We start from the raw sequence: 26,503 nt of genomic DNA on the forward strand, positions 1-26,503 counted from the left end.
AGATTTGCAAGATGTTTATGGGATAAATATGGTATAACTATTGAGAAATATAAAAGAAACCTAGAAAACTAAAGAAGTTCCAAGTTCATGGATGGGAAGATGCAATAAAGCTGATTTGGGGAGAAATGGATACCTTAGGCTAACGCTGTTGTTTAAAACAATTTCAGAGTTAGTGAAGACCTCTGCAATGCCATTCCCATTACCATGATCTGATGGATGCATGCTCTATCCTGCTGAAATATTTCCCTTCATGAAAGAATAGTAATACTTGGGTCCAAATTTCATTTACTAAGTTGTAGCAGCACCATTAACAGTTAAGCTAACGTCTGACACTTAAGTAAAACAAAACTGAAATTAGTATTTGCTAAATAACTTCCAGAACAACCTAATTCAAGAGAACTCAGATACTGCAAAATGACAGTTCACATTCTTGTTCATTTACTACAATGTACTTGTGGGAAACAATAATGCAGACTCGATTTGGTAAGCAGAAGGCCCTTACCAAGTACCGCTGTTCCTTCATTTAGGTGACTGTCAAATTCACACAGTACACACTGTGGTTGTCTTAAAAGTTGTTTGTACTTTTGAAGGGATCTTGCCTTATAACAATAAGGCAAAACAAAAGATGAAGATGGTATAACATTTTGTTTTTAATGACTTACTTCTTCTAATTTGTTTTGTTATTGTAGTCAAATAAAAATTTATTATTTATGGAGCAATTAATTAATCTATGAGGTGATTTACTGCTGTTTACTTCAAGCCAAGGGTGCAATATGGGCTTCTGTTAGCAATTTGTTCACACAGGATTAACTGCAAAAGTGTCTTCCGTGGTGACATCAGTTTGCAACAATTTACTGTCTGACTCAGGATTTTTCTCAACAATGCACAAACAAAAATTACAAAAATGTACACACAGTTACAGATGTAACTGTCATGCCACAATCTCCAACATTAAAATTATGTGTACCAAACACCCTTGTTTTTCTTACTAAGTGATATAATAAAAATGTACTTAATTTATGTCAGATTAACACACTGCTTCAATCTGTTTTATATATTTGGTTTCTTAAAACAAAAACAAAAAACCTTTAGTAATTATTTTAAACAAACCATCAAATTAAAAGTAAAAGCATCAGCAATCATTTCAGAAATGATTTTTAAGCCTGTAGGACAATGACTCCTTCAATGAAGTCAGTCAGGGCCAACTCACATGTAAACATTCCATCATCACAAGAAAATATTACAGGAAAAAACATTTTCTCCCTTGGAATCTGTTCATATCAATAGAAATCTTCTAGAGGCAAGAAGTGTGACTATTTAATTTGTTTCATACAGAATATTCATGTATGTAAATGGGCTAAAACTCCTATATTATCAGTTGCATGAGTGCCTTATTTACAATTAGATTGATTTCAGTGTGGATATAATCCTCAGTAGTTCACCCAGTTTCTGAAACACTCACACACAAGATGACTTTTAATAGTTTAAAAACAGTAGCAACTAACACTTATGCACCAAAGATTATGATGAACAGTTTAAGTGAATTACATAATTTGATTCTCACAAATCTATGGAACTGAGACGAGTATCACGCCCTTTTAAAACACGAGAACACCGCGGTCAAAAGCTGTGACATGGGACGGTGACCTCGGTTCTCTGGCAGCAGAGCCCGTGTTATCTGACCAGGACACCTAGGACATAAGTGGCAGTGAATGCGTAGAGTCTAGGAATGACGTCCTATTTGTCACTACATCAACTTATCCAATAGTGTCTGACGACGCTCATCTACAGCTACTGAAAAACGAATGTATCAACCAATACAATTCAGAGACTGGGAAGCTTTCTATGATCTCAGCCTGAGAAACACGAGAGTTCATATTAAGAGGCTGAAAGATTTGAGATGTGCATTTCTTAAAGTATTAATTATAGTTAAAGTATCTTAACTTACTATTGTGCCATTATTTCAAAGCGTTTATAAAAAACATTCTGTATAGCAGCATCTTTGATCTGAGCAATTTTTTTTATACATATGATCAGTAACTCTTTAATCATGAAATTTGGCATATCAAAATACCTGTTTTCACAGCCATGGTTGGCTAACCCAGATGTACTAAAAACTTAGACAAACTGAAAGCCCTTTCAAGCAGTGCGTTTGCCACAGGAGGACGCTGGACGAGAGTGGAGGTTTAGTAGGAATCAGCCCTCTGCAAGTTTGAAACGTCTTTGAAGTTGCACGTTTAATGTCAAAAACGCACTTGAAATTTTGCCTCCTGCTCCACAATATATTTGTTTCAAGTGACAGCAAAGTGTTCCATGTTTCCCCACATCTACAATCAAAATTGCAGGAAGACTTGCCACCATGGAACATGAAACTTTCAGAACAGGGGTCTAAAGGTAAGGAATTTTAGCAAAAAAGCATGAGGCCATAGGAATATTTAGGATTTATCTAGACAAACAGCCTATTTTCTACCTCATGCAGCCAGATACTGACTTCAAGGCAAGGAAGCGAGTAGACCATTATTCCCAGATGAAGAAAACGGAGTGTGTGGCCTACAGGTCCCTGTGTTTCCTCACACCATTCTTCGGAACTTTCAGACAGATTCCTGTAAATTATTTTGTTCTTACACTGCTTGTTTGGTTTATTTTGTTCAGATATCATCCCTCCACAACTCAAAACCATCGCACATGATTTTCTCTTTTGAACAAGCACAGGAGGACATCATTACACCTAGGAAATGAATGGGCATTATATTCTTTACCATTTTTATACCCATTTTAGAGCACATTCTTCTTTCAGCACTATCATTCCAATTCTATTCAGAAAAAGTGCACCTTGAACATTAAACTTTTAATAGCATTGTCTTAATCACTACTAATGTGGGCATCAGGCAATTTCTCAAAGCCTCCATTTGAAAGGAACCCAAGAAAAAAAGACTATGATTTGTTCTGTTTTTTTGTTTCTAAACCTCACATCGGTCTTACTCTGGAGTCAGCATCCAGAAGACACCGGGAGATGATGGTATCCAAGAACACCTCGTGCGCTGCAATGATGTGATCCAAATCTCGGGCCTGCTGCACTTTGTTCCAAAGCTCATCCCAAGAACATTCAAGCACCTAGGAAACAACAATGCAAAATTTAGGGGTAAGGTTATGTTCTTCCTAGTATAGTATCTTTTACAAATAACGCACAAGTAATAAGACATGACTTGTATAAACTAATATGAACGGATGATTAGAACATACCTCGAAGGTAATGTAATACTGCATTTGATGAATGAAATGGACCATCTCAGATGCCAGAATGTGACAGTGATGCAGCACCCCAGAGAACTCTGCAAGAGTCAAAAAATGAATGTTAGACACCACTGGGAAATACACTTAAAACCAACACAATGCTCTCCCTCCTATATATCTGCAACATATCGTTCAAAAAAAAAAAAATTACTAGCTTTAAGTCGTGATCCCGTAAAACAGGAAATAACCTTTACATAATCATAATCAATTTCTGTGATGTTCATGCTAACACAAGGATTTAGCTATCTAATCAAGTGGCATTTCATTATTTTACAGAACATAAGGGCCTAATAAAAAATGGCATAACACAAAATAATTGTATTTGAAAATTAAATAGAAAAATTTTATCTTATAATAATGCAATATCCTGACTAAATACAGCTCAATTTTATGGCTTATTTACAATTAGTCTTCCTATTGTACATGAACCATTTACTATTCCCTAGCTCTTTGGAGACAAAAGTGACATTTCCTTAAGGACCTGAATGTGACCTTGTCACCTGAGAGAAACATGAAACTTGAAGGGAGAAGCGAGGTGAGCCTGAGCCCAGACTCTGTTCTATTCTTTACGAGATTATAAACCCATCTAAAGGCTTGAAGGTCACCATGGAGTGAGCAGCCATTCTCTGCTCCACTTTTAGTTTCTCGTTCGAAGACTCCACCAGAGTATGATGGGACATTATTGTACATGAGGGTTCACTCAGAGAGGGGTCCATCAGAGGAAGGACTACAAAGAGGTTTTAATATGGGTCAGACTTGACATATTCTTGTTACCGCTCCAAATGCCTTTAAATAGCTACCTAGATAATTTGTTGCTGTATGCAGTTATTCAAGAAATCATTCTTGTCCCTTCTTAAGAGAGTGATAAGGAAGTAAAATATATAAACAGGTGTGAAAAAAATAGCAATAATGACAAACACTTCAAAAAATACTCTTTTCTATGAGTTAAGGATTAAGTGACACTGGGGATTTTGCTGGCCTGGTTTAACATGTACTCTTTGGCCAGTGAGAAACAGCATGGCCACCTCAGAAGATCAGCACATGTTCCAAACACACCTGATGTCTTCCACGCCATTAGGAATCTGTAACCCATGCATACGGTAAATATTCTTCCAAACAACAGGCTATAAGCTTCACATTTCATCTGTAAGCCTAGAATGAAGATGTGCTTTTTTCTACTAAACCTATCATATGGGGCTAGATTTCTAGTCTAATACTCAGAGCGTATTTGACTGAAATTACTTTTCAATGTAAAAGAGCATAATAAGATGTTGTTTTAAGTGATATTCATCTATATTATGGCTTAAGTAAGCTTCTCAGGGGAGTAACTACCATTTATAACTCTATTTCGGATTTTAACCCACAGCTGCAATGACAGGACTGTACCTTCCCCCTGAAGCCAGGCAGTCTTACCTGGAGCACTGGCGGTAGATATTTAAAACATTCAACATGCATGCCTGTACAATACATACTGCTTCTCAAGGTCTTTGTAGGGTGTGATTTGATGTCCTTGTAGTGTAGCAAATAAAGTTAAATAAAATAGTCTAGATACTGTTTGTGGGAGGTTTGTTTATTTTTTAATATTCTTAATTTTATCACAGAATTTTGGAGGACTTTTTCATTGGGAAACAAATTGAGAACGTCTTTACAAATCACACATAATGATACTCAAGTCTGACTATGATATCCAATGTCCCTGAATCTATCTTCTAGTGCCCTTGGAACATTTCCTAACACTGCTTTGCACATATTCACAGCGAACGCTACCCACTTATTTTCCGGCCTTGTGAAATGACTATGCAGTTTACACGTATCCACCTTGACATGTTTCTACCAGAGAAGTTTAACATCATTGACAAAATTATAGATTTCTTCACATACTCCTGAGAGATGACTTATGAAAATGTTGACTACTCTTGTACTACCTCTGCAGGACCCTCTATTTATTACAGAAACATAAAAAAGTTTTTGTGCCTACTCTCCACTGTCTAGCACCAAGTCAGTTTTCTATACATAATAAAGGAAACTCAATTCCTTGAAAACTCAAGTTTGTATTGTTCCTTTTAGTCTATATTTTTTAGGGTTTCCTCTAGAGTTTTCCCACTGGAGTCACACCAACAATCAATCCAGCAGTACTTAGATAACACTTTGGTTTTTAGTAGCAGGTTACACATTTTTGCTAACATTGTTTACATTTCATTTTCAAGCTCCTTCATAAACCAGGAATTTGTCTCTGGCATTAAGACAGTTTGATAAATAGATATGCAGTGATTAAGTCATTAATTCTGTTTTATAATCTCTAATTTACTTGAGTGTACAATTTCTCCACTGCTGATTTGTCTTCTAGAGTGTTTAATGTTACCCACACCTGGAAATGAAGATGCAACCAAATGACCACAAAATAAAAACATTTACTAAAATAAAAAATCATCATGTAATGTTGGTGTCTATGGCACTCAACCTCAGCTAGTGCTCCATGCTGCCGAGAAACCTTTTCTTTTTTTCTCCTTTACTTTAAAACAGCTGTTTCAGCCCTCACTATCATCAAATCTTGGACCCACTTGCTTCTCTCCATTCTCCCTCCTAGGTCATGTGGAACCTCTCCACCCTCTGGCCATCAAGCCCACATACTTTAAAGCTAATCCCTGCCCCACCTCTACGCGCTGAATATCCTCTTCATCTCTTCCTTTCCTTCTAGGACTTATCAACGTCTACTTCCTCCTGCCCATCAGCATTTAAAACTACTTTTTAAACAAAGGTCTCCAGCCACCACCTTTTGTTTTGTGCAAGAGTGACTACTGTCCATTCATTATCTTCCCTTCCTCGGCCCACTAACCTCTCACTGCAGTGACCACGACTGACCTGCCCCAGCCACAGTCACCCTTAAATGACAGGAACAGTCATCAGCCTTAGTTGATTTCTTACAACTGTGGCCATATTTGATACTCCCTCCTCTTTAAAATACTTCTTTCCTTGGCTTTAGAGAAACTACATTTTCCCAGCTCTGCCCACCTTTCTGGCTGTTCCTCCCCATCTCCTTTAGGAGGTCCTGTTCTACTTCTCTTTACTCCAACACCTTTTCTCTTCTTGCTTTATTTCTAGGCAACCTCGTTAATTCCACAATTTCAAGTAGCACCTAAGTTAATGACGTCTAAAGGATCTCTCTACTTTGGATCTGTCCCGGGCTTCAGGTCAATCTAACCAGATACGTGGCATATATCCTTAAAAACATCTCAAATTAATATACCTGAGACAGAAGCATTCCCCCTAACTATGCTCCTCCTCCAGCGATCCCTGGCCTAATGAATGTCACCATCACCCACCAGCTCAAGTCAGAAACCTGGCTGCCACCCTACTTCTCACCTCTGCACACTGAATCACCAGCCCTGCCTCCCACGTCTCTCACATACATCCACACACTCTCCCCAACCCTACAGCTGCTGTGTTCACCAAGGACAATGTTATCCCTTACACATCATTACAACTGATTGGTGTGCCAACCTCCATTCTTACCCAGCAGATCCATTTTTCTCAATGATGCCAGAGGGGCTTTCAGAAAACACAAATCTAAGCATGTCACGCCTCCATATAAACACTTCGATGGCTCCCACTGCCATTAAGGTCAAACTGATTAACACAGCCTTCAAGGTCCTTAAGACCCAGTCCTGCTTAGCTCTCCTGCCCAACCTCCTCACCCGTCTGAATACGTGATTCTGACAAGACTACTGCCCTATTCCCCACTCCTACACTCTTCCCTTGACCAACATACTACTCCTCTCTAGACGCCAGCCACCTCTGGGAAGCCTTTCTTAATCCTATCCACATCTGTCAAGTGTCTGCTTTTTGCATTCCTGTAACACCTGATCTTTCCCATATCAAACACTTCATCACAGGGTATCGCAAGTTCCTGTTTAAATGTCCATCTTGCCCTAACAGGTGATAAATTTCTTAACAACAGGGACCTTGTCTGTCAGATCTGTCATTGGATACCAAGAATAGGCAGCACAAAGTAGGCTCTCAATAATTATTTAAGTGAGTACAGAGGACGTCTTCAATGTCACTCTCCTAAATTAAAGCCTCGAAGAATGAAGAGACCTATGGCTGCTGCTCTGAAGACCCTGCTACTATAAGCTTCACATTTCATCTGTGAGCCTAGAATGAAGATGTAAGCCTAGAAAGGAATGTGATAAAATAATCCAAATAAAAGTATGAAATCCCTGTAATGCTACAATTCTTTCTCTTCCCTAAGTGAGAAACTATATTATATGCAGTAAGTATTTTTTCTCACTGGCCAGTTAAGGCTCTAATGATTGACTATGAACTCAAATCCTAAGTAGACTGAATTCACAAGGTATAATTTGGTTCTTTAATTCCTAAAAAATACAACTTAACAACTTACACCTGAAACACTCCTTGACTTTCTTTGGTAAGCACCTTGAAAATACATTTAAAACAAAGTTAAAATATAAGTACTTGTGTTTTTATGGTTGACCCACAAATAATTATATAATTCTAAGAATCCCAAAAGCAAAGAAACATTTGTACTGAGGTCCAATAAATACATAAACAGAGTACATCTCTCATTAGGCTAACTTAACAGTAGATAGTTTTATATACAACATCAAGAATGACTATTCTTTCCTGTAGTTTATTTAGCATATGTGTTAGAATCATTTGTAATTCTTTACTGCCCTCTAAAGGTTGTTGAAAGAACTTCAAGTTTGATTTAAAAACACATAAATGGCTCTTAAAGGATTTTACCGTGTTTAGGCATCTTTGGTCAGAAGCATATGCTCATGTGGAGATGCACCATAAACAGCATTGAATGTTGTTAAAAATTATAAAAGTTTCTTTTTTAAAAATACTCTAAACATTTTCTTTACAATTTCATAATCACCTCCTTCAACCTGTATTTATAATGGATGTTACTACATTTAAAAGTGACTTTATCGAATTACCCATCTGATTTATTTCTCAAGGCTAAGGATTCAAAGGATGTTGGTAAGAGCCAGGATTTTTCATATCTCCTGTGGTAAAAATCTCTAATCACTGCTTAGGTCCTGCTGCAGACATCATCTGGTGTCTAGTGCATCACCAGGCAAGTAGAAACGACTGTACACGTGGCATTCTCCCGAGGCAGCACTGTCTCAACACTTTACACAAATTTGAATGTGACAACCCTCGGAAGTAGGTGCTGTCATCATCCCCATCCCCCAGATGAGGACACTGAAGCAGTAGACTAGAAAATCAACTTGAGGTCATAGCTTGATGCTGGTGGAGTGGGGACTAACCCAGGCAACGCAGTCCAGCATCAGAGCAGACAAACTAACCGTTCAGCTTAAAAGTCCAGCAGAGAGAACTTATAAATGTGTAACTAGTAAGGACTACTTACTCATCCATACATACAAAAATGAGAGACACAAAACGAAACTCTTAAAGAGAAAAAGGTCTGCTCATCTTTAGGTTACTTCACTAAGTCTGGAAAACTATCAACGTGAGGTGCGTCATTATCATGTTAATCACCAAGAACGGAAACACAGCTGCCAATTAAACTAGCAAAATGCCGTAACAACCCCATAAAAACACGTCACCTACAGGCTGGCCGGCTCTCTCGTCTCCTCCACTTTCAATTTTATTTCTAATAAAGACCAAAAAGGGGATGATTTTAATACCACTCTTTTGAGGAGAGGGGACCTCCATTCACTTCCTCCCGCAACACACAAAGGTTGAGAAAAACAAACTCACTTACCTATATTTGTCCATTCCGCTTTGTTAAATGTTATTTGAAATACAAGTTTAGATTGGTCAAGACGTTGCAGTAGGTAAATGCTCTGTTTGCCTCCTCTCACGACCATATAAAAATTACAACTAAACTACAGAATAACCACCATTGAGAATTACCTGAAGTCTAGCTGAACAGAAGTCCTATGACTAAGGACATACAGAAGAAGCCACCTAGAGACTGGCAGGAGGGGCAAAGATACGGGATGGGCTGGTCCTACACCTGCGTGTAGCAGTTAAAAACTGGGAGGCATTATCTCAGCTGTGGAGATCCATCTGGAGGATCAAGGGGTTCAAGCCCCACACCAGGCTCCCAGCCCAGGGTTCCAGTAATGGAAAGAGAAGACCCCACAACTTATCGCTGTGAAAACCAGTGGACATTATGGCTGTGTGAGACAGAAGGCAGCTGGAGTCCCAGACATTCCTCTTAAAGGGCCCACGCACAGACTTACTCGCTGATGGATTCACTCGCTCTGAGCTCCAGTGCTGGGGCAGCAGCTCAAAAGGCACCAGGGTCATATGGGGAGGAACTAAATTGTCTGGCTTTAGGGCAAGGGCTGAAGAGGCAGCTTTCTCCCAGACAGAAGTGCTTGCAGAATACATTATTTCACTGTTGAGTCCTCCCCCTTCCAACATGCAGCCTCAGGCAGCCAGCATATCTGAGTCTTCATTAACTGGCCAACACTGTTCACCTCCCACTGGTGATTCCCTGAGACCCCACCCCACCCAACTTGCAGACCATTATCACAAACTCTTTTGCTAAGCAAATCATTTTCAAGCGTAATTATTTACTCCAACCCATTTATCTTGATGACTATTACGAAAACGAGTCATAGAGTGATAATTACTGATATCATACATATGACCAAACCATCTATACACACTGTGCATATGTGTAGAACTCCAAAGGTTGTTTACAGGAGCACTTTATAGAAACTTTTTATATTTTTGCCTCAGATACATAGTTGGTGGGACATTTCTAAATCTGCCTCATTAACAAGACTAACTACCTGTTGTTTGATTTCTGTGCATTAAGATACCTGGCCACTAATAACTTTAAAACACTTCCTTATAAACTAAAGGTAAGAACATTACACCCCAATAAAAACAAGTGCAAGAAAATTTTTTTCTTGAAGAAACACAAATGGCAGAGAGAAGGGGAGAGAGAGAGAGTAGGAGAGAGGGAGAACGAGAAGGAGAAGGAGGAGAAGGAGAAGGACGAGAAAAAGAAGGAGTTTTTACACTGACAAATAATTTTAAAAGCATTAAAAAAACTAAAATGAACTTCCATTTTCACCTATCAAATTGGCAATTTGTTTGAATGTAATATCCAATGTTAGACAAAAGAAAAAAAAATACAGCAATGCAGACAACTTTTAAGCAGTGAGAGCTGTGCTTATGTGGATGTAAATTAAATTGGTATAACTTTCCTGAAAAGTAAACAGGTAGTATGTACAAAATTAAAATATAAATACTAAGTATTAGTAAATACAAAGTAAAACTAAAATTCATACCTGTTAACCCAACAAGTCCATTTCCAATTTATCTATTCTAAAGAAATATTCATTTACAAAAAGCTTATGGTATTATTTATATTAGTAAAAACAACAATAGAAAGACTACAACCAAAGAGAAAATACAAAATGATATGTACACGAGGCAATATTATACTATTAAAAATATTTCAGAAGAAGTTTTAATGACAAAGAAAAAGGATCAGCCAAAGAAGCTGAAACTAAACTCTACATAATAGGATCAAGTTATGTTAAAATTATTAATTTTATAAAAAATAAAGTAATATATTTTTTCCACAGATAGAAAATTGATCAAACAAATGTATTTGTTATCTTCAGGTAGAAAACAAAAAGTCATTGCTGATTATTAAATACAAGAGAAAAGCAAATTCATATAGACATTGCTAAGCTGACACTCAAACCAGAAAAATGTATCACAACCAGCTAATATTTAAAATTGTTTAGAGCTCAGATTTCCCAGGGCTAAACATATCACAGATGCTTATTTTGAAAGGAAAAAAGTGATACAATGACAAACTATTTGCATCACACTGAATTGATCTAAATCAGACAATAAGAAAGATGCTGAAACAGAGAAGTGACAGCTAAGAACCACTCTACTCAACAGTATTAAAAAGAAGGCAGAGAGGAGCACCGCAGGCAAACTGAATAACTTACAAGTGCACACACAGTGAAATAAGTGAGTAATCCTGTGAAACACCACCAGAGGCTCATGAAATCATGGAAAGTGACAGATTCAGACCCGGAAGAAAATGCCAGGTTCTCTCATTCCTCTTCCCACCTCCTTTCAAAAGACACCCACATGCTAGTCAACCCACATTTACTAGAAAATGGATGTTGAAGGCAATATTTACTGTCTACAACCATTACAGTATTTAAAAGAAAATGTCCCCCTCCTTTCTCAGTTATTTCAGGGGATCCCTATGATTAGTTTTCTATAAAATGAGTCCAAGGAAGGTAGGCCAGGAACATAAGAGTATCACGATCCATTGGAAAAGACCATCTGGGAATAGAGAAAACATGGATGCTTAGTAAATACTGCTAATTCCGTACGTCAACACATGGGGAAGGCACCCTCCAGGCCCCCTAGCTTGCTGGGGTGCCATTATTCTGGAACTTCGGGAGCTGCTCAAGGACCAGGCTTGACCCAGGAAACAAATAAGGCCCACAGGTGCCTTTCTTCAAACAACTGCTCCTTTTTTAAAGGAATTATTTTCACCAATCAAAGGATTAAGAGTATAACAGTTTAATTCTCCTTTAGAGACATATTTGTTGAAGTATTTTCTCAAAGGTTTTGACCAAACTCAATATCAATATAAAGATTTCAAAATTATTCCTAATTGGAAGTCATTCAATATTTATAACATTAAAATAAACTGACACGAGAATTTTTAGTATAGCTTTTAATTGTAAAATAATATTATAAAATATTTCCATGTCCTGGTTTACGAACCAAAACAAATCATTAAAGCAATTCCCAAACAGACTTTAATTAAAACACTAAGTGAATGTTAAATGAGCCAGTGATTTATTAAACAGCTTTCTTTCTTTAAAAAGTTATTTTTTTTTAAGTACACATATGAACACTAGAGTGAAAAACAAATGTGATTCTAAAAGAAACCTCATGGTCTAAAAAAATCTAACTTGACTCAATTTTTTTTCTGATTTGCACTGGAGATAAGCAATATTACAAATGAACCTTATCACAAAAGCCCAATCCAAAAGCCCAATGATGAATCTTTTTTCAGTTCAATTACTTTTAAGTACACTTTTATTTTTTGCTAAGCTGCTGGTAAGCATAGGCCAGGCTGGGACACGCAGTTCACCCTGCCTTCTGATGGGGGATTACCTGGCATATTTCTCAGGAGCTTCGCATTGCACATATGTCCCTTTCGAATGTCAGTAAGGATGTACTCCATCCGTTTAGCCCTCCAGAGGAAGTTAAATACTCTTAGGTAGTGGCTCATACATTCTCGAGTAAACACCTGAAAAGAACAGCAAAAGACAGGCTGATAGTATTCTGTGACACAAAGATTCTCACAGGATAGGTCTCGATCTTTTTTTTACCTTTTTAAACAAAAAAGCCAGAGACCACACAGTCAACTCTAATAGATACTAAGTAGTATGTAAGTAACTAATATGATACATTTTAGGAAAGTATCACTACATATCAACTGCACTGATTATTTAACTGCTAAGTAGCATGTCGAGCAAACCATAATAATAGAAGATAGATATTTTTATGCCAATTTTACAGATGGGGAAACAGAGGCCTAAGGTAACACAGCTATTAAATGCTGTACTGGAATTTTCAAACCTAGCCTATCCTAGTCTAAAATGTGGACTCCTCACTACAACTCCAAAAGAGGGCCTGTAACAATCTCCTGTCTGAAAAGAGGCCTTCTGGTTATTTTAACACATGTACTGAGAGCTTTTGAAGGCCATTTCACTACAAATGGCCAACAGTTTCACGGCCAGGGGGCCCTGTGGGTAGGGATTGAGTGAAGCCGGCTTTCTATGCCCACCTCCCTCCTACAGTGGCCAGATTTAGCAAATGAGAACACAGGACACCCAGTTAAATTTGAATGTCAGATAAACCACAAATAATTTCCTAGTATAAGTATGTCCCATGCATACAAGTAATAGGGTTTTCTGCAGACTTCAGCCAAACTCTTTTCTTACACATTATGTGTATGCAGCACAGAGGTGGGCACATTTTCATCCCTTTATAGATGCCTCCAGCAGAGAATCCATTTACATGTGTTACTGAAAATAGTCAGTCCAAGTAGGGCCTGCACACGAAGCAGCAGGTCTAGACCGGGCATCGTGGAGCACGTGGTCTGCTCCTGCATGCAGAGCTTGCTTCTTCTTACCCTTGAGGCTAGTCTTGTTCATTCACACCCTTGGGCTTTGACTCACTTTATACTCTTGTAGTGCTCTACGCCCTAGTCCATCCTTCTCTTCTGCCCAAATCCCACCAATCCCTTGAGGACAAAGGCTACACCTCTCCCTGGTCTCACCACTTTCCCTCTTCACACACTTAGGACAGCTACCGCTTGACCCTTACAATTTTAGCATTTAATTGTAGAATGCTTTAACTTGTCTTCTGATTTCATACATTCTTGGCACCTCTCACCTGTTACAAGGACTATCTGTTTATTATTCTGTAAGACTTTGTGTGCCAGTATCTAGTAGGTGTTCAATACTGATGATTACATGTCTGCATAGGAGTGGTGAGGAGCCCCTTTGTAGAGATCCAAAGTCAACTACGAGTGTTTTGGAGATTATCCATTTTACTGTGCTGCCTACACTATTAACATTCTTGCAAATATAGAAATGAAGAATGACCAAATTAAATAATTTTACAAATAAATCAAAGGATTCTTTGCTATACAAATGATAATCTTATAGGAGTCCTTTAAGGACCAAGCTCCCAGAGCACATTTAACATGACCTGATTTATAAAAATTCAGTTTCATCACAATTGTCTAGCAATGTTAACTGTTTAAGAGGATGACACTCATGTTCCAGTGCATTTATATGGGGACGACATCCTCCACATTTCAGTTTTGCTATGTAGATGGTCTTTCAGTTCATTGTCCATTATAAATTTCAGATAAAATTAAATAAATAGCTTCTGACACCTCATCTAACACCCTGGAGATGAAGGACAGAAATAAATGGATTTTATCCTGCCCACTGTCAAAACGGGGGAGATTAAAGATATAATCTTTCCATATCCTTCTTCACAGAGTGAGTAAGAAGCTAAAATTATGTTATATTAGTTATAAGATATGTACCCATTATAATTAAATTCTGTACAAAAATGACAATCTCAATTAATGAGAACAAAAAGGAAATACAGATAATGTGGTAAATTAAATTTAAGCGGGAAAAAGCAGAAAATCCATTTTCTCCCAAAATTTGACTCTAAAAGTATATGAAGTGTATTAGTGCTCTTTTTTATCTTGCTAGTGACTTCTGTATACAACTGCATAAAATGTAATCTCTGATAATTAAAAATTATTTCAATTTGTAATATTAGTCTGAATTCCTGCAATTGTACAACAATATGGCTATAAGTATACTAATCTAGGACATAAACTAATCCTAAGACTAGAACAGCAAACACGGGCCATGCAAGAGATCATTTCCCATGTGTTGTCCCTGGCAGACTTTGCTCAAGACCCTTTTCTCCTTCCCAATTCAGTCCCCTAGCTTGCACCATCAACCTACTGGAGTAGGTATACAAACTGACACATATTGTCCATAGACGGGAATATATCCTAAATTTGTTTTTAAAATATCATTTATTTGATATTTAACTCTTTCTACTAGAGCTTTTTAAAATCTAAAAATTTAAAAATATAACACTGTATAATCAATTTTTTATACATAAGGTACACAATACATAACTTTGATATTCCTAGGAAGATCTGCAATATTATGAAATAATTAAGAGTTGTATATACAAACTATATTTAGTTTATCTATTACTCAAAGCACTTAACATTTTGCGAAGTAATCAGTGCGATTGCTTTTACTATAATATCTTTTACACTATGAAAAAATAATATATAATGTATACAATATTAACAAGGTAGATAATATGGAAATTTCTAATTTAAATAATTTGTTAAAATATCTTGTTTTATACATTATAATTATTTAAAAGTGTTTAGGATATAAGTCAAAGGTGAAAAAACTAATTTAAATATGACCAAAAATTAAATTTAAGAGCAATTATTCATTTAAAATATGGCAGCTTTGATCCAGTCAAGTTTAAACATTAATAATTTATGTGTAAAAAGAATGGTACCAGGAGCTACCATTTCACAGTAGACATGACACTGAACCATTTGTCAATAGCAAATCAATTGACCTGAAAGTGAAAAGACGGAGACTATGGTTTTGATGAAAGTGTTATAGCTGGGGATGTGATTTATATTAATACTTTGAGAAGCAGGAACAATAATGGGAGTCAAACTCTACAAGAACCACTGAGGAGAAATTTTAGACCCAAATGATATTACTTCTTAACAGACTAATTTCCCCAATAACCAAAAGAAATGCATCTTCTTCCTCAATATTTCAGATATAAAAATGACTGAAATAAGTTCAAAGAGGGATCTTAGGAGAATTTGTGCAAGTCTGAATTAAGAAAAAAATGAGCACTTAAGAAAGGGCATTTTAATTGTAGACACAAAAAAAGATAACTCTGCTGTCAATCTTTTATGATCCGGTAACTGTTAAATACCGTATTTCCCTGAAAAGAAGACCTAGCCGGACAATCAGCTCTAATGCAGTTTTGGAACAAAAAATTAATATAAGACCTGGTCTTATTTTACTATACTATATGACTGGGTCTTATATAATATAAGACCAGGTATAACATAACATAACATAACACCGGGTCTTATATTAATTTTTGCTCCAAAGCATTAGAGCTGATTGTCCGGCTATGTCTTATTTTCAGAGAAACATGGTAGTACTTTTCTTTAAGTATGGTAAAGGCACTATGAATAAAACTGCAGCTATTTCTCATCAGTTGAAATGAATATTAAATATCAAATTTTATCTAAGTAGGAAAAATACAACTCCCCTAAAATACATTTTATAGCTCCTTTCAAGTTATCCTAAATTAGTCGCTAGAATCTAAGAATAATGGAACAATATGAATAATCCATTGATCAAAAACTTGCTGAAACCTATGATAGAACAAATGACATTTTTAAGAATTCTTAAAATAGAGCATTTCAGTATTCATTAATGATTATTTAAAAACACGCACACAATTTTGGCTTAAGTATTCAATCAATAGGTATACCCCAGATGTCAAGTGATCACTTTAATTAGAAGCTCTTAGAGAAGAAAGCCAATTCTAAAACAACAAAATGTTTAGCAAAGTAAATAGCTATGACTATTATAAAAAGTATCCAGAATAATCTTACAGTTGCAATGGGTCCGTCAACGTGGTAATCCAGGCTGAAGACGTCCCACCCGGTGTCACCTGGAGACACCTAAGAGCAAACACAAACAACTGAAGGACTTTCCACCGTTGTTAAGCTTATTACTAAAGAACTTGTCGAATCCTCAAAGAAAAGGCAGTAAAATTTTTAAAAACTGCTCAATACTTTTGAGTGTTAGCTACATGAAAACAGAGAATTGAATCTTTTTGTCATCTGGATACTCAGCATTTAGACCATGCAGGCACATAGTAGGCAGTCTAAAAATATTTTTAAATGAATGTTGTAAAATGTGTTTAAAATTCATCACCATTTCTTTATGACAGAAACCTGCTGCCTTAAATGTTTGGAGTCTTTAAGTCAACATTTTTAAAACCTCACTAGGTTCTGCTAATGGCCCTTCATCGTAGCTAAGCAAACAAAGTCTACTGTTTATGATTCTCATTCCCCTAAAAGTCATCTATCAAACAGATACCAAAAACATCTATTTTTGATAAATATTATTATTGTTATTATTACTATTATATCATCTCAGTGCCTCCTTTCAACATTACCGTTAACAGGAACCAGGATTTACTAGGCTTCCACATGTGCCACCAAGCGCTGTGACAAGTGTTGCACGTTCTCTGCCCAACAGCCCTGTGAGGAGCCCCCTTTGTAAGGTGAGAAGTGAGACCCAGTGTGGTTTAAAGGTGCAGTGATTTGTCAAGATCACACCATAACAGGCGACAGGTTAGGTACCGGAACTCAGGTTGTCCAGTCTTGCAGTAATGATTCTTAGCTACTAGACTAGACTAGGTGTGCCTTAAACAACATGGAAAACATTAGGTGAGAATGCGCTGGCCTCAGTGAGAGCTCACTGCTTTGTGCAGATTGTATACATCCCACAGTTGCAGTACCTCCAGCAGCCTCACATCCAGTCTTTTGAGGATCTCAGGGCTGTCAAACTGGGCATTGGTGGCTCTGACAGCGGTTTCAAGAATTCCAGTCAAGTTATGTTGATACAAAGTTGTAGCTGGACGAACAAGTTCTGGTCTTAACAGATATTTTAAAAATAAAAGAAAATGTTACTTGAATTCTTAATAAGCTGTGTAAAAACTTAAAATTATAAAAAGAGTTCAAATTACAAAAACTAAAAAGACAAATGGAACCAATACTACATGGCTACAAAAGTTTCACAAAATTAACTGTAAATAGGATTTCACAAAGTATTTAGGGAAGTAAAACATTGCCTTAAAAATCTCACAAAAAATTAATTTTGATTCAGCTTAAGATGAAAATACTTAAATGTATCATACATGTTAACAAATAAAGTTGTCCAACTTACGACTAGCCTATAGTAGCATGAACTACTATAATTTCCTACACAGATCCAATGGGAGGACCGGTCTTCATTAAATCAAAACAATCAGATCTGTGGATGATTCTAAGGGCTAAAAACAACTGCATTATCAGCAAACATTCCTGAAAGGATACTAACATCTAAAAGGAAGCTAACATTTCTAAACGTTAGGTTTCTAAAAAGGAAGCTAACATTTCTACGACCAAGAGCTGACCGCGTTAAGAACACAACCCTGGATTGGATCCCAGGGGTCTAATTGTCTACTCTAGAAGCCAGGAGCTGTAGCCTGCTTCTCTACTGATGGAGGGGAAGGACACAGAACAAGACAAAAAGAGTAGTAGTTGTTTTTTGAGGTTTTTCTTTTTTAAATAAGAAACCACGTAAACTGAAAGTTTCATTTTTAAAATCATCATTTTTCTTTTTCTGACTACTTTCAAACTAAAGCTAATTGTGATTTTGTGATTATGCTGTGTGCTCCTCATACACTAGACTGTCAGTGCCAGTGTTTGTAAAGTGCACAAGCTTCTTCTATGAACAAGCAGAAATAAAGGGACTTTAACGTGACAATGACAATTTTATCTTTTCTAATTTTATCTTACCAATACATTCTGTAAGAATTCCAACAAATTTTCCTCTAATGCCATTTATTAAACAAAAATTGTAAGACTCTTTATCATGTTGAAAGCTATTGTGTACTTTTAACAACCAGAACATTTTCTTACTTGAGCAAATCCATTAAGTGCCTTATGAAGTCTCCCTGACCGAGCAGCAAGTACCGCCTCATGGCCTGCATGTGGTCCAGCAAGCTGTACTTTTTATTGAGAACGTCCAACAGATATTTGCTGGTCTCAAAATAAGCCGCATCAATTTTTCCCTGAAATGCATTTTCCAAATCTGTGAATAAATCTGCAGCTGTAAAGAACAAAAGAGAAATGTTCATATACATACATAATTTGTATATTAACAAAGGACAAATTAAAGGTGCACGAGCATAAGAGTCATCGCCGATGCCTGCAAATGGCATCGGTAACAGCCCAAACAGGTCACATGCACGGTCAGGAAGGCAAATAGGGGTCCGTATCCCATGAAACCAAAAACAAGGACATCTGGCTGGATTTACAGCAGACATCTGCACTGTGACCTACGGGAGGGACCCCTAACCCCACTGTTCATCATTTCATGGATTTAAAGGTCAAATCACCTTCTACAATGAAACTAACTCAAAATCTCACTAAAACACTTTGGTGAAAAGTACAAAGAGTAGGGCAGGTCAGTGTTGCATTGCATGCACATGCCTACAGGATATTTTCAAAACTAGTTTCAGGAATAAACCCAAACAGCACATGCAATGAGCTCTGTGAATTGTGAAACTCGGTGTAAACATTAGGTATGGTTATCATGCAGCCATAGTACAGCATTGGAGAGCAATCTCTAGGGAAAGATTTGGAGATTTTCTAGGGCACAGGTAATAAGAGCAGACTGTCACTAACAAAGAAGCCTAACTGTAAGCAGTAACATTAAAAAAAAAAAAAAAAAAGCATTTCCATAGCTTTATATTGAGAAGAAATAGCATGTGGAGGTTAATAGAGCTTTTTAATGCTAATTTACATCTGTGCAGCACATAACCGTTTATAAAATTTATCTAAATACTTGATGTTATTTCAAAAGTATAACACTTAAACTAAAAAATAATCTCAATGTCAAGAAACAATCTAAGATTGAGAAAAGGTAAAATGCTTATTCAAGGTTAAGCAAGAGACAAGGTCTTTAGAGTCCAATTTAAGTCTCCGCTACCTCAGTTACCAATTTGAAAATATCAGAAGACTTTAAGATTTTTTTTTCGTTTGTTCTTCAGAACTGTCCCATTAAGAAAAACCTATTTTACTATTGCCGTTATTCCAATTACACATTAACATGGGAAAACCAGGGTGTCCATAGTGAGGAAAATGCACTCTGTTTCCTGTAGAAGGGGATGTCTGATGATGCAGTCACATCAGGACACTACTAGTGAGCTGTGCTGTGATCACATTTCAAGGGGAAAGAGCGTATATTTCTGTTGATCTATGCAGTTTAAAAAAGATAAATATTTCCCCCCCAGAAATGGTTTTACTATTCCATTGTTTGAGTCATTAAGAATTTTCATCCCAAAGAAAAGTTTTAAAATTAGCCATGTTTTAGCCCAAAGTGGCCTATCAGAAGACATATGGTTCAGAGCTTCCTCATACACTCTTATTCCTTGATGACTTAGGCATATCTTATGTTCCCCTTTGTAAAAATTTACTCCTTATTCTTTAGTCACACTTTTAAATCTTCAAAAATTTTCACACATAAAAAATGCAAATTTTACTTCTTCCATTGCTTTTTTAATTATTAGCAGTCCTTCAGAGTTTCCATCTTTTATCTTCCCAACTGTACCATAAGCTTAATAGCAAAAATAAACCTTGTTCTGCAGAATGCAGCAGTAGAGAGGGAGAGAGGCACAGCAGTAGCTGCTGTAATTGAGAAAAGGTTGTGGCAGTAAATTAACAGCAGCAGCCATCTCGATGGAGGCCTCCTGCATGCTAGGCAGTTACTGGTTGCTTTACAATGTTGTTTCACCTCACCAGCACAGTCCGTGCCTGTGGGTCTCACAGCAAGCACGGGCACACACTACTTGGCCTCTCAGGTTGGTCATCTTCTCTCTAGGCACTAAGGAAAGGTCAAAATCTGTCAATACAACTCTTTTCCTGGCTCTTCTCGCTTCTTCTCCCTCTCAAACAGATTGTTTCCCAAAATTCTGTACTTGAATCACATATCTCTCTGTTCCAGGAACTAACCTGGAGTCTATGGATCCCTAAAACATATATGCAAATTGTGTGAAATGCACTTGGGGAGGTAAGAGGGGCGGGGATGCGGATGAGAGGTGTCTGACTCCCACAGCTGGAGTTACCGCTATGCCATGGAGCCCTCTGCTAAACCAGCATGGTGATACAGGCGCTTCCCAAATCTCTACAGTCTGCCCTGACCTCATATGGATTTTCAGTACAGCATTTCCAATACACTCTGGAAATCTCTTCTGGTGAGTCCTATTAGACATTGAAAATCAAATTGGGCTAACAGGTGCAAGAATTGATGTTCAACATCACTAATTATCCAGGAAAATGCAAATCAAACCACATTCAGGTATCATTTCATACCTGTCAGAATGGCTATTATCAAAAAGGCAAGAAATAACAAGTATTGGTGAGGATGTGGAGAAAAGGGAGCCTCATGCACTGTTGGTGGACGTGTAAATAGGTTCAGCCACTATGGAAAATGGTGTGGAGGTTCCTCAAACAACTAAACGGAACTACTTTATTGACGCAGCAATCCCACTCCTGGATGTTTATCCAAAGGAACTGAAATCAGGATCTCAGAGATAGCTGCACTCCCATATTCACTGTAGCCTTATTCACAACCGCCAAGATATGTAAACAATCTAAATGTCCATCGACAGAAGAATGAGTAAAGAAAATGTGGTATATATATATACACACACATACACATAATGGAATATTATTTAGCCTTAAAAAAGAAGGCAATTCTGCCATTTGTGACAATATGATTGGATCGGAGGACATTAGGCTAAGCGAAATAAGCAAGGAACAAAAAGACATACTGAATGGTATCACTTATACGTGAAATCTAAAATAGTTAAACTCATGATGCAGACGGTAGAATGGTGGTTACAGGGGCCGGGGAATGAGGAAATGGGGAGGTATAGGTCAAAGGGTACAAAGTTTTGGTTATACGAGTTCTGGTGATCTACTATACAGCATAGTGCCTACAGATAACAATATTATATTATATACTTAAAGCACTTTATCTGTACATCTCATTTATCACTTTTTTTTATTTTATGTTACCGTACATCTTATCTCCATACCTAGATTATAAGCTCATGAAAGGCATAGCTATGGTGAATTCAGATTATCTCCCCTATAGCTACCACAATGTCCTATGTAAAGTAAACTTGAATGAAGCAAGAGGACAATATAAATAGCAAATACGGCCAATACCGGACAGCTATACATGTAAGTCAGCCACACACAAAATACCATGAAATTACTGAGGTTAGGGCAGGCAGCAAACGGAAAAAATAGAAGAGAGGATAGCAGTGAATGAGGAAAAACCATAAATCATTTAATGCAGGCAAAACTTATGCAGCGTTTTGAATACAATAAACACTTGTAAATCCTTGATTTCTGAGCAAGCCTTTACTACCATTGGTAACATGTTTTCCTTTATTTTTTTATTTTGGCATACGGTCACTATATCATGAAAACAAGTAACACAATAAAATAGCTACACCTATTCCAAAACTTATTGTCTAACTCTATAAAACAGGGTACTCAACATTAACATAGTAATAGATATTTTATACATTATCACACTGTGTATTAAGGTATATAATAATTTAGAAAATGTGTCACTCCTGTTGAATGAAAATTACTTCAAGCAATATATGAGGTCTGACAATTAAGTTTGTAAACTTGTTGCAATGATGTTGCTGATCTTTTTTGATATCAGAAGGATTATTCATTATGAATTTGTACCAACTGGTCAGTTAACCAAGTTTACTATTTGGAAGTGTTGAAAACGCTGCGTGAACAGTTAGACGAAAATGACGTGAACCTTTTGCCACTAATTCATGGCTCTTACATCACGACAATGCAGCAGCTCACACAGCACTGTCTGTGAGGGAATTTTCAGCTAGTAAACAAGTAACTGTATTGGAACACCCTCCCTACTCACCTGATCTGGCCCCCAATGACTTCTTTCTTTACCCGAAGATAAAGGAAATATTGAAAGGAAGATATTTTGATGACATTCAGGACATCAAGAGTAGTACGATGACAGCTCTGATGCTCATTCCAGAAAGAGTTCCAAAATTGCTTTGAAGGGTGGACTAGGCACAGCTTCCCAAGGGGAGTATTTCAAAGGTGACCATAGTGATATTCAGCAATGAGGTATATAGCACTTTTTCTAGGATGAGTTCGTGAACTTAATTGTCTGAACTCATATATCACCACCACCACCACCACCACCACCACCACCATAGTCAGCACTACCATCATACCATCTTGGGGTGATTCTGCAGACTTGGTCACAGCTATCATCTTTGTAGTAGGCGTCTGGTCGTGACAAACCTGGTGCAGGAAATTTATTGATTTTCCTATCAAAAGGACCTAAAAAAGGAAAATATCCTATAGTTAACCTTTATATAAAATTAAAATGATAAATCATCCAACTACTACAATTATTCAAAAGCAACAAATTAACTATTGATTAAAAACTAAACAACAAGAACATGTGGGATAGTATGAAGTAAATTCTAGGAACTGAAAAGATGTTATTAACAAACACCTTAATATGTTGATGTATTCAGTGAATATATACTTCACCTCTAGAATGTGAATCCTAAAATGCAATGAAGAGGATTAGTTTTGTCACATGATCCAGGCAGATATAGCATTAAAAAATCAAAATCACAAAATTCTCTTCTAATCTCTACCTTCTTAGATTGATCCATTGTAATAAATGAAGGAATCATCGATTTCCTTAAAGTATACTTGTCATGCCACAGTCGATCTGTTTTAACTGTTGGATCTGATGCTACAAAAAACTGAAAACAAAGAGAGGCATTGAAACATTAAAAAGTAATATTTATGGCAAAATATTAGGTAACAGCAACATCAAAGAATACATTATTCTATAAAGCAAAGTTCTCCAGATACAGGGACACTTAACATTTATACAATAAAGCTTGTTTTAAAAAGTATTTTGGACAGAACTCTCTAAATGTAATTACATATTTCCCAGGCTTTTAAAACCAAAGTATAATGAAAACAAGTGAAGCTCTTTCTTGAAGACTTATGATCTTCATTATGAATATCAATTATAGTCTCTGCTGTGTAACATTGGAGATCTAAGTGTGAGGGCTACCTAATCCATTTTGGACCTTAGTAAAAACATACCGACTTCTTGAGCTATTTGAATATTCAATTCATGCCTCCTTCGTAGAGTTTTTCCAACTGCATTTCTTCCATCTACTCAGCTGTGTCTCCTTCTATGAGTATGCCTGCCCTCTGTAGGCTCTCTCTTGCAGAGCCCCCAAGTCTAAACTCAGAGGTGCCGAAACTAACGTACTCTGCTTACGGACTGTGGGCTACATGTAGACCATGATGTAGGAATGACTAGCACCAGTCTACCAAGTGGCACCAAATAAGTGACCTTCTCTTGTTGGCTCTCCCCGAAAACCACCTGTGCTCAGAAGCTTCTCCCTTGTCTAATGTGCTTCTCACCTTTGCTGTCCCCATAAACCATCCTGATCGTTGACATCAGAAAGCACACGTGGTGGTAAGGAGAAAACCAAATTGCTATTGTTTCTAGATCACCTGTTATTCCAAGGAGGCCATTCTCATTTTTCAGTCTTATGTCCTAACAAACTTGTTCTTTTATTTCTATATAAACTCAATTTCTAATAGCAGAACTGCTGAGTCAAAGTAATTTTTTTTTTCATTTTTAGAGACAATGCCAGATTTCCTTCCCAAATAGCTCATTGATCCTACTACCAACAGGATGCTCCATATTCTGCATCTTTGCTCATTTTAGGTTTGGCCAATCAGTGAGATGAAATCATGGTTGCCTCTACTACTATTTTACTGACCACAAAAGAAGTTGGGCCTCTTTTTGTAATGCTGACTGCCATTTGCTTTTCTTCAGTGAATTATCTTTTCATAGCCTCGACCTGTCTTTCTATGGATTTTGTCTTTTTCTTATCAATATATTCTGCTATATTAGGGATAGTGACCATTTGTGAATCATTAAGTATTATAAACTTAATATTTCTAAGTTATTCATTTGCCAATGTTCATAGTATGTCCCATGTTTATATTTTGTTCTATTTTTGTGTCACGTAGATATAAATGTCTTCCTCTACGGCTTCGGAGTTTCCTAGCTTAAGATCTCCCCATTCCTAGATCACAGAAATATTCTCCATAATTTTCTTTTAGTATTCCTACTGTGTCATTTTTATTACTTAGATCTTTCATACCTTTGGAATTATCTTGGACATAGTATGATATAGGAGGGTCTACGTTTCCCTTTGGACAGCATTTATTTCCTCTTTATCAGCCAGGTCAGTACCTTTTCTTAATATACCATTCTTTCCTCTAAGCTAATATGCCTCATTAAAAACTATCATTATAATTAATTACATCAAGAGTAAAAGGGGGGAAAAGGGACTATATCAAGAGATCCAGAGGAGGTATTTGATAATGTCTTTATTGTCATCCTCCAACGGTGACATTAGTTTTCTTGTTTTATCATCATGAACATGGAACTAAGTGTATCTGGTGTTTTAATCCATTAGTTATTATCCTTATTGGTGCTCCAAGTTTCCCGTTTTGGGATGACAGGAGCATCTGTAAGCTAGCTCGAGTCCCTCAGACTTCACCTGAGTTGTCTTCCTTGCTTCTGGTCTGAAAGGTACTCTATGCTCATCTTGTTCATTTCTCCCCCAGAATCAGCCAATTCTCCAAGAGGCCCTAATTCCTTTTAGGGAATAATGGCATTTGGACCGCAAACTCAGTACCTGCCAGTATTTTTGGCCAGAAGCTGGATGGATTGAGGCTCAATACTGGCTATGTTACATGTGGCAGCAGTTTCCCCAATCGGACTTTAAAATCTATTTAAGTCATAACATACCTAAAGTGCCTTTTTGGTGATTCTTACATAAATTCCAAATCACCAATAGGTGAACAGCACACAATCCTGACTAGAATAGTGTGTCCAGAGATACAAAATGGATTAAAGAATTTTAAAAGTATTTTTAGCATTCATATAGCAATACAAAATTAATGGTTTCCTAGAAAAATGTAAATAACCAAAACGAAATCAAGAAAAGAGAGGGGACTCTAAAAAGAGCAATATCTTTAGAAGAAATCAGAAATGTAAATTGTTAACTATCACTAAGGCATTTAAAACCCAGAGGTTAAAAACCAAAATATAATGAAAACAAATTGAGGGCCTAATTTAACTTTAAAAAATGTATCATTCTTATGTTAAAGTATGCTAGACTACAGAAAATTATACAGAATGCTCCAGTTTATTTTATGAATCTAGAGTAACACTAGCAATACCTGATTGAAAAAATACCTAAAATGGAAACTATGGGCCAGTTTCATTTAACAACATAGATGAATAAATTCTGAATAAAATATCCTTGCATTACTGGGATAAAATATTTTTGGTCAGTTCACATTATGCTGCTAATACACTACTAAATGTCTAAAAGCAACGAAATATTTAATGAATTATAAAATATTATCAAGTAGTCACTGAAAATAGTTTGTTCTTAACTATCACAAACCCTACTGAGAATCTGATGAAAAGTACAGATATTCTTTTCCCAGGAAAAAATGCATATATCCACAAATACGCAGTTTTATGTACTGCTCAGGAGTTCCAGGGATCACATTGTAAGAAGACTTGGTATAAAACAATAATATTTAATGGCATGAAATTATTTTCATTATTTACTTCATATAAAAAAAGTAAAAGGT

At 36.7% G+C, this 26,503-nt stretch overlaps 1 protein-coding gene across 2 annotated transcripts in view; it reads right to left on the reverse strand.

Annotated features, from left to right (window-relative positions):
* TUBGCP3 (tubulin gamma complex associated protein 3) overlaps positions 1 to 26,503 on the reverse strand; it is an 86,309-nt gene that overhangs the window by 14,980 nt on the left and 44,826 nt on the right. For both annotated transcript variants that reach the window (XM_033104761.1, XM_033104762.1), the window contains exons 12-19: positions 23,452 to 23,562; positions 23,017 to 23,125; positions 18,641 to 18,830; positions 17,476 to 17,611; positions 16,562 to 16,630; positions 12,460 to 12,595; positions 3,244 to 3,332; positions 2,983 to 3,114 (exon numbers count right to left, since the gene is read on the reverse strand). In XM_033104761.1, coding sequence (XP_032960652.1) covers positions 2,983 to 3,114; positions 3,244 to 3,332; positions 12,460 to 12,595; positions 16,562 to 16,630; positions 17,476 to 17,611; positions 18,641 to 18,830; positions 23,017 to 23,125; positions 23,452 to 23,562 — 972 coding nt within the window. The remainder of the gene's footprint in view (positions 1 to 2,982; positions 3,115 to 3,243; positions 3,333 to 12,459; positions 12,596 to 16,561; positions 16,631 to 17,475; positions 17,612 to 18,640; positions 18,831 to 23,016; positions 23,126 to 23,451; positions 23,563 to 26,503) is intronic.

This window comes from Rhinolophus ferrumequinum, chromosome 4 (assembly GCF_004115265.2).
Source record: "Rhinolophus ferrumequinum isolate MPI-CBG mRhiFer1 chromosome 4, mRhiFer1_v1.p, whole genome shotgun sequence".
NCBI lineage: Eukaryota > Metazoa > Chordata > Mammalia > Chiroptera > Rhinolophidae > Rhinolophus > Rhinolophus ferrumequinum.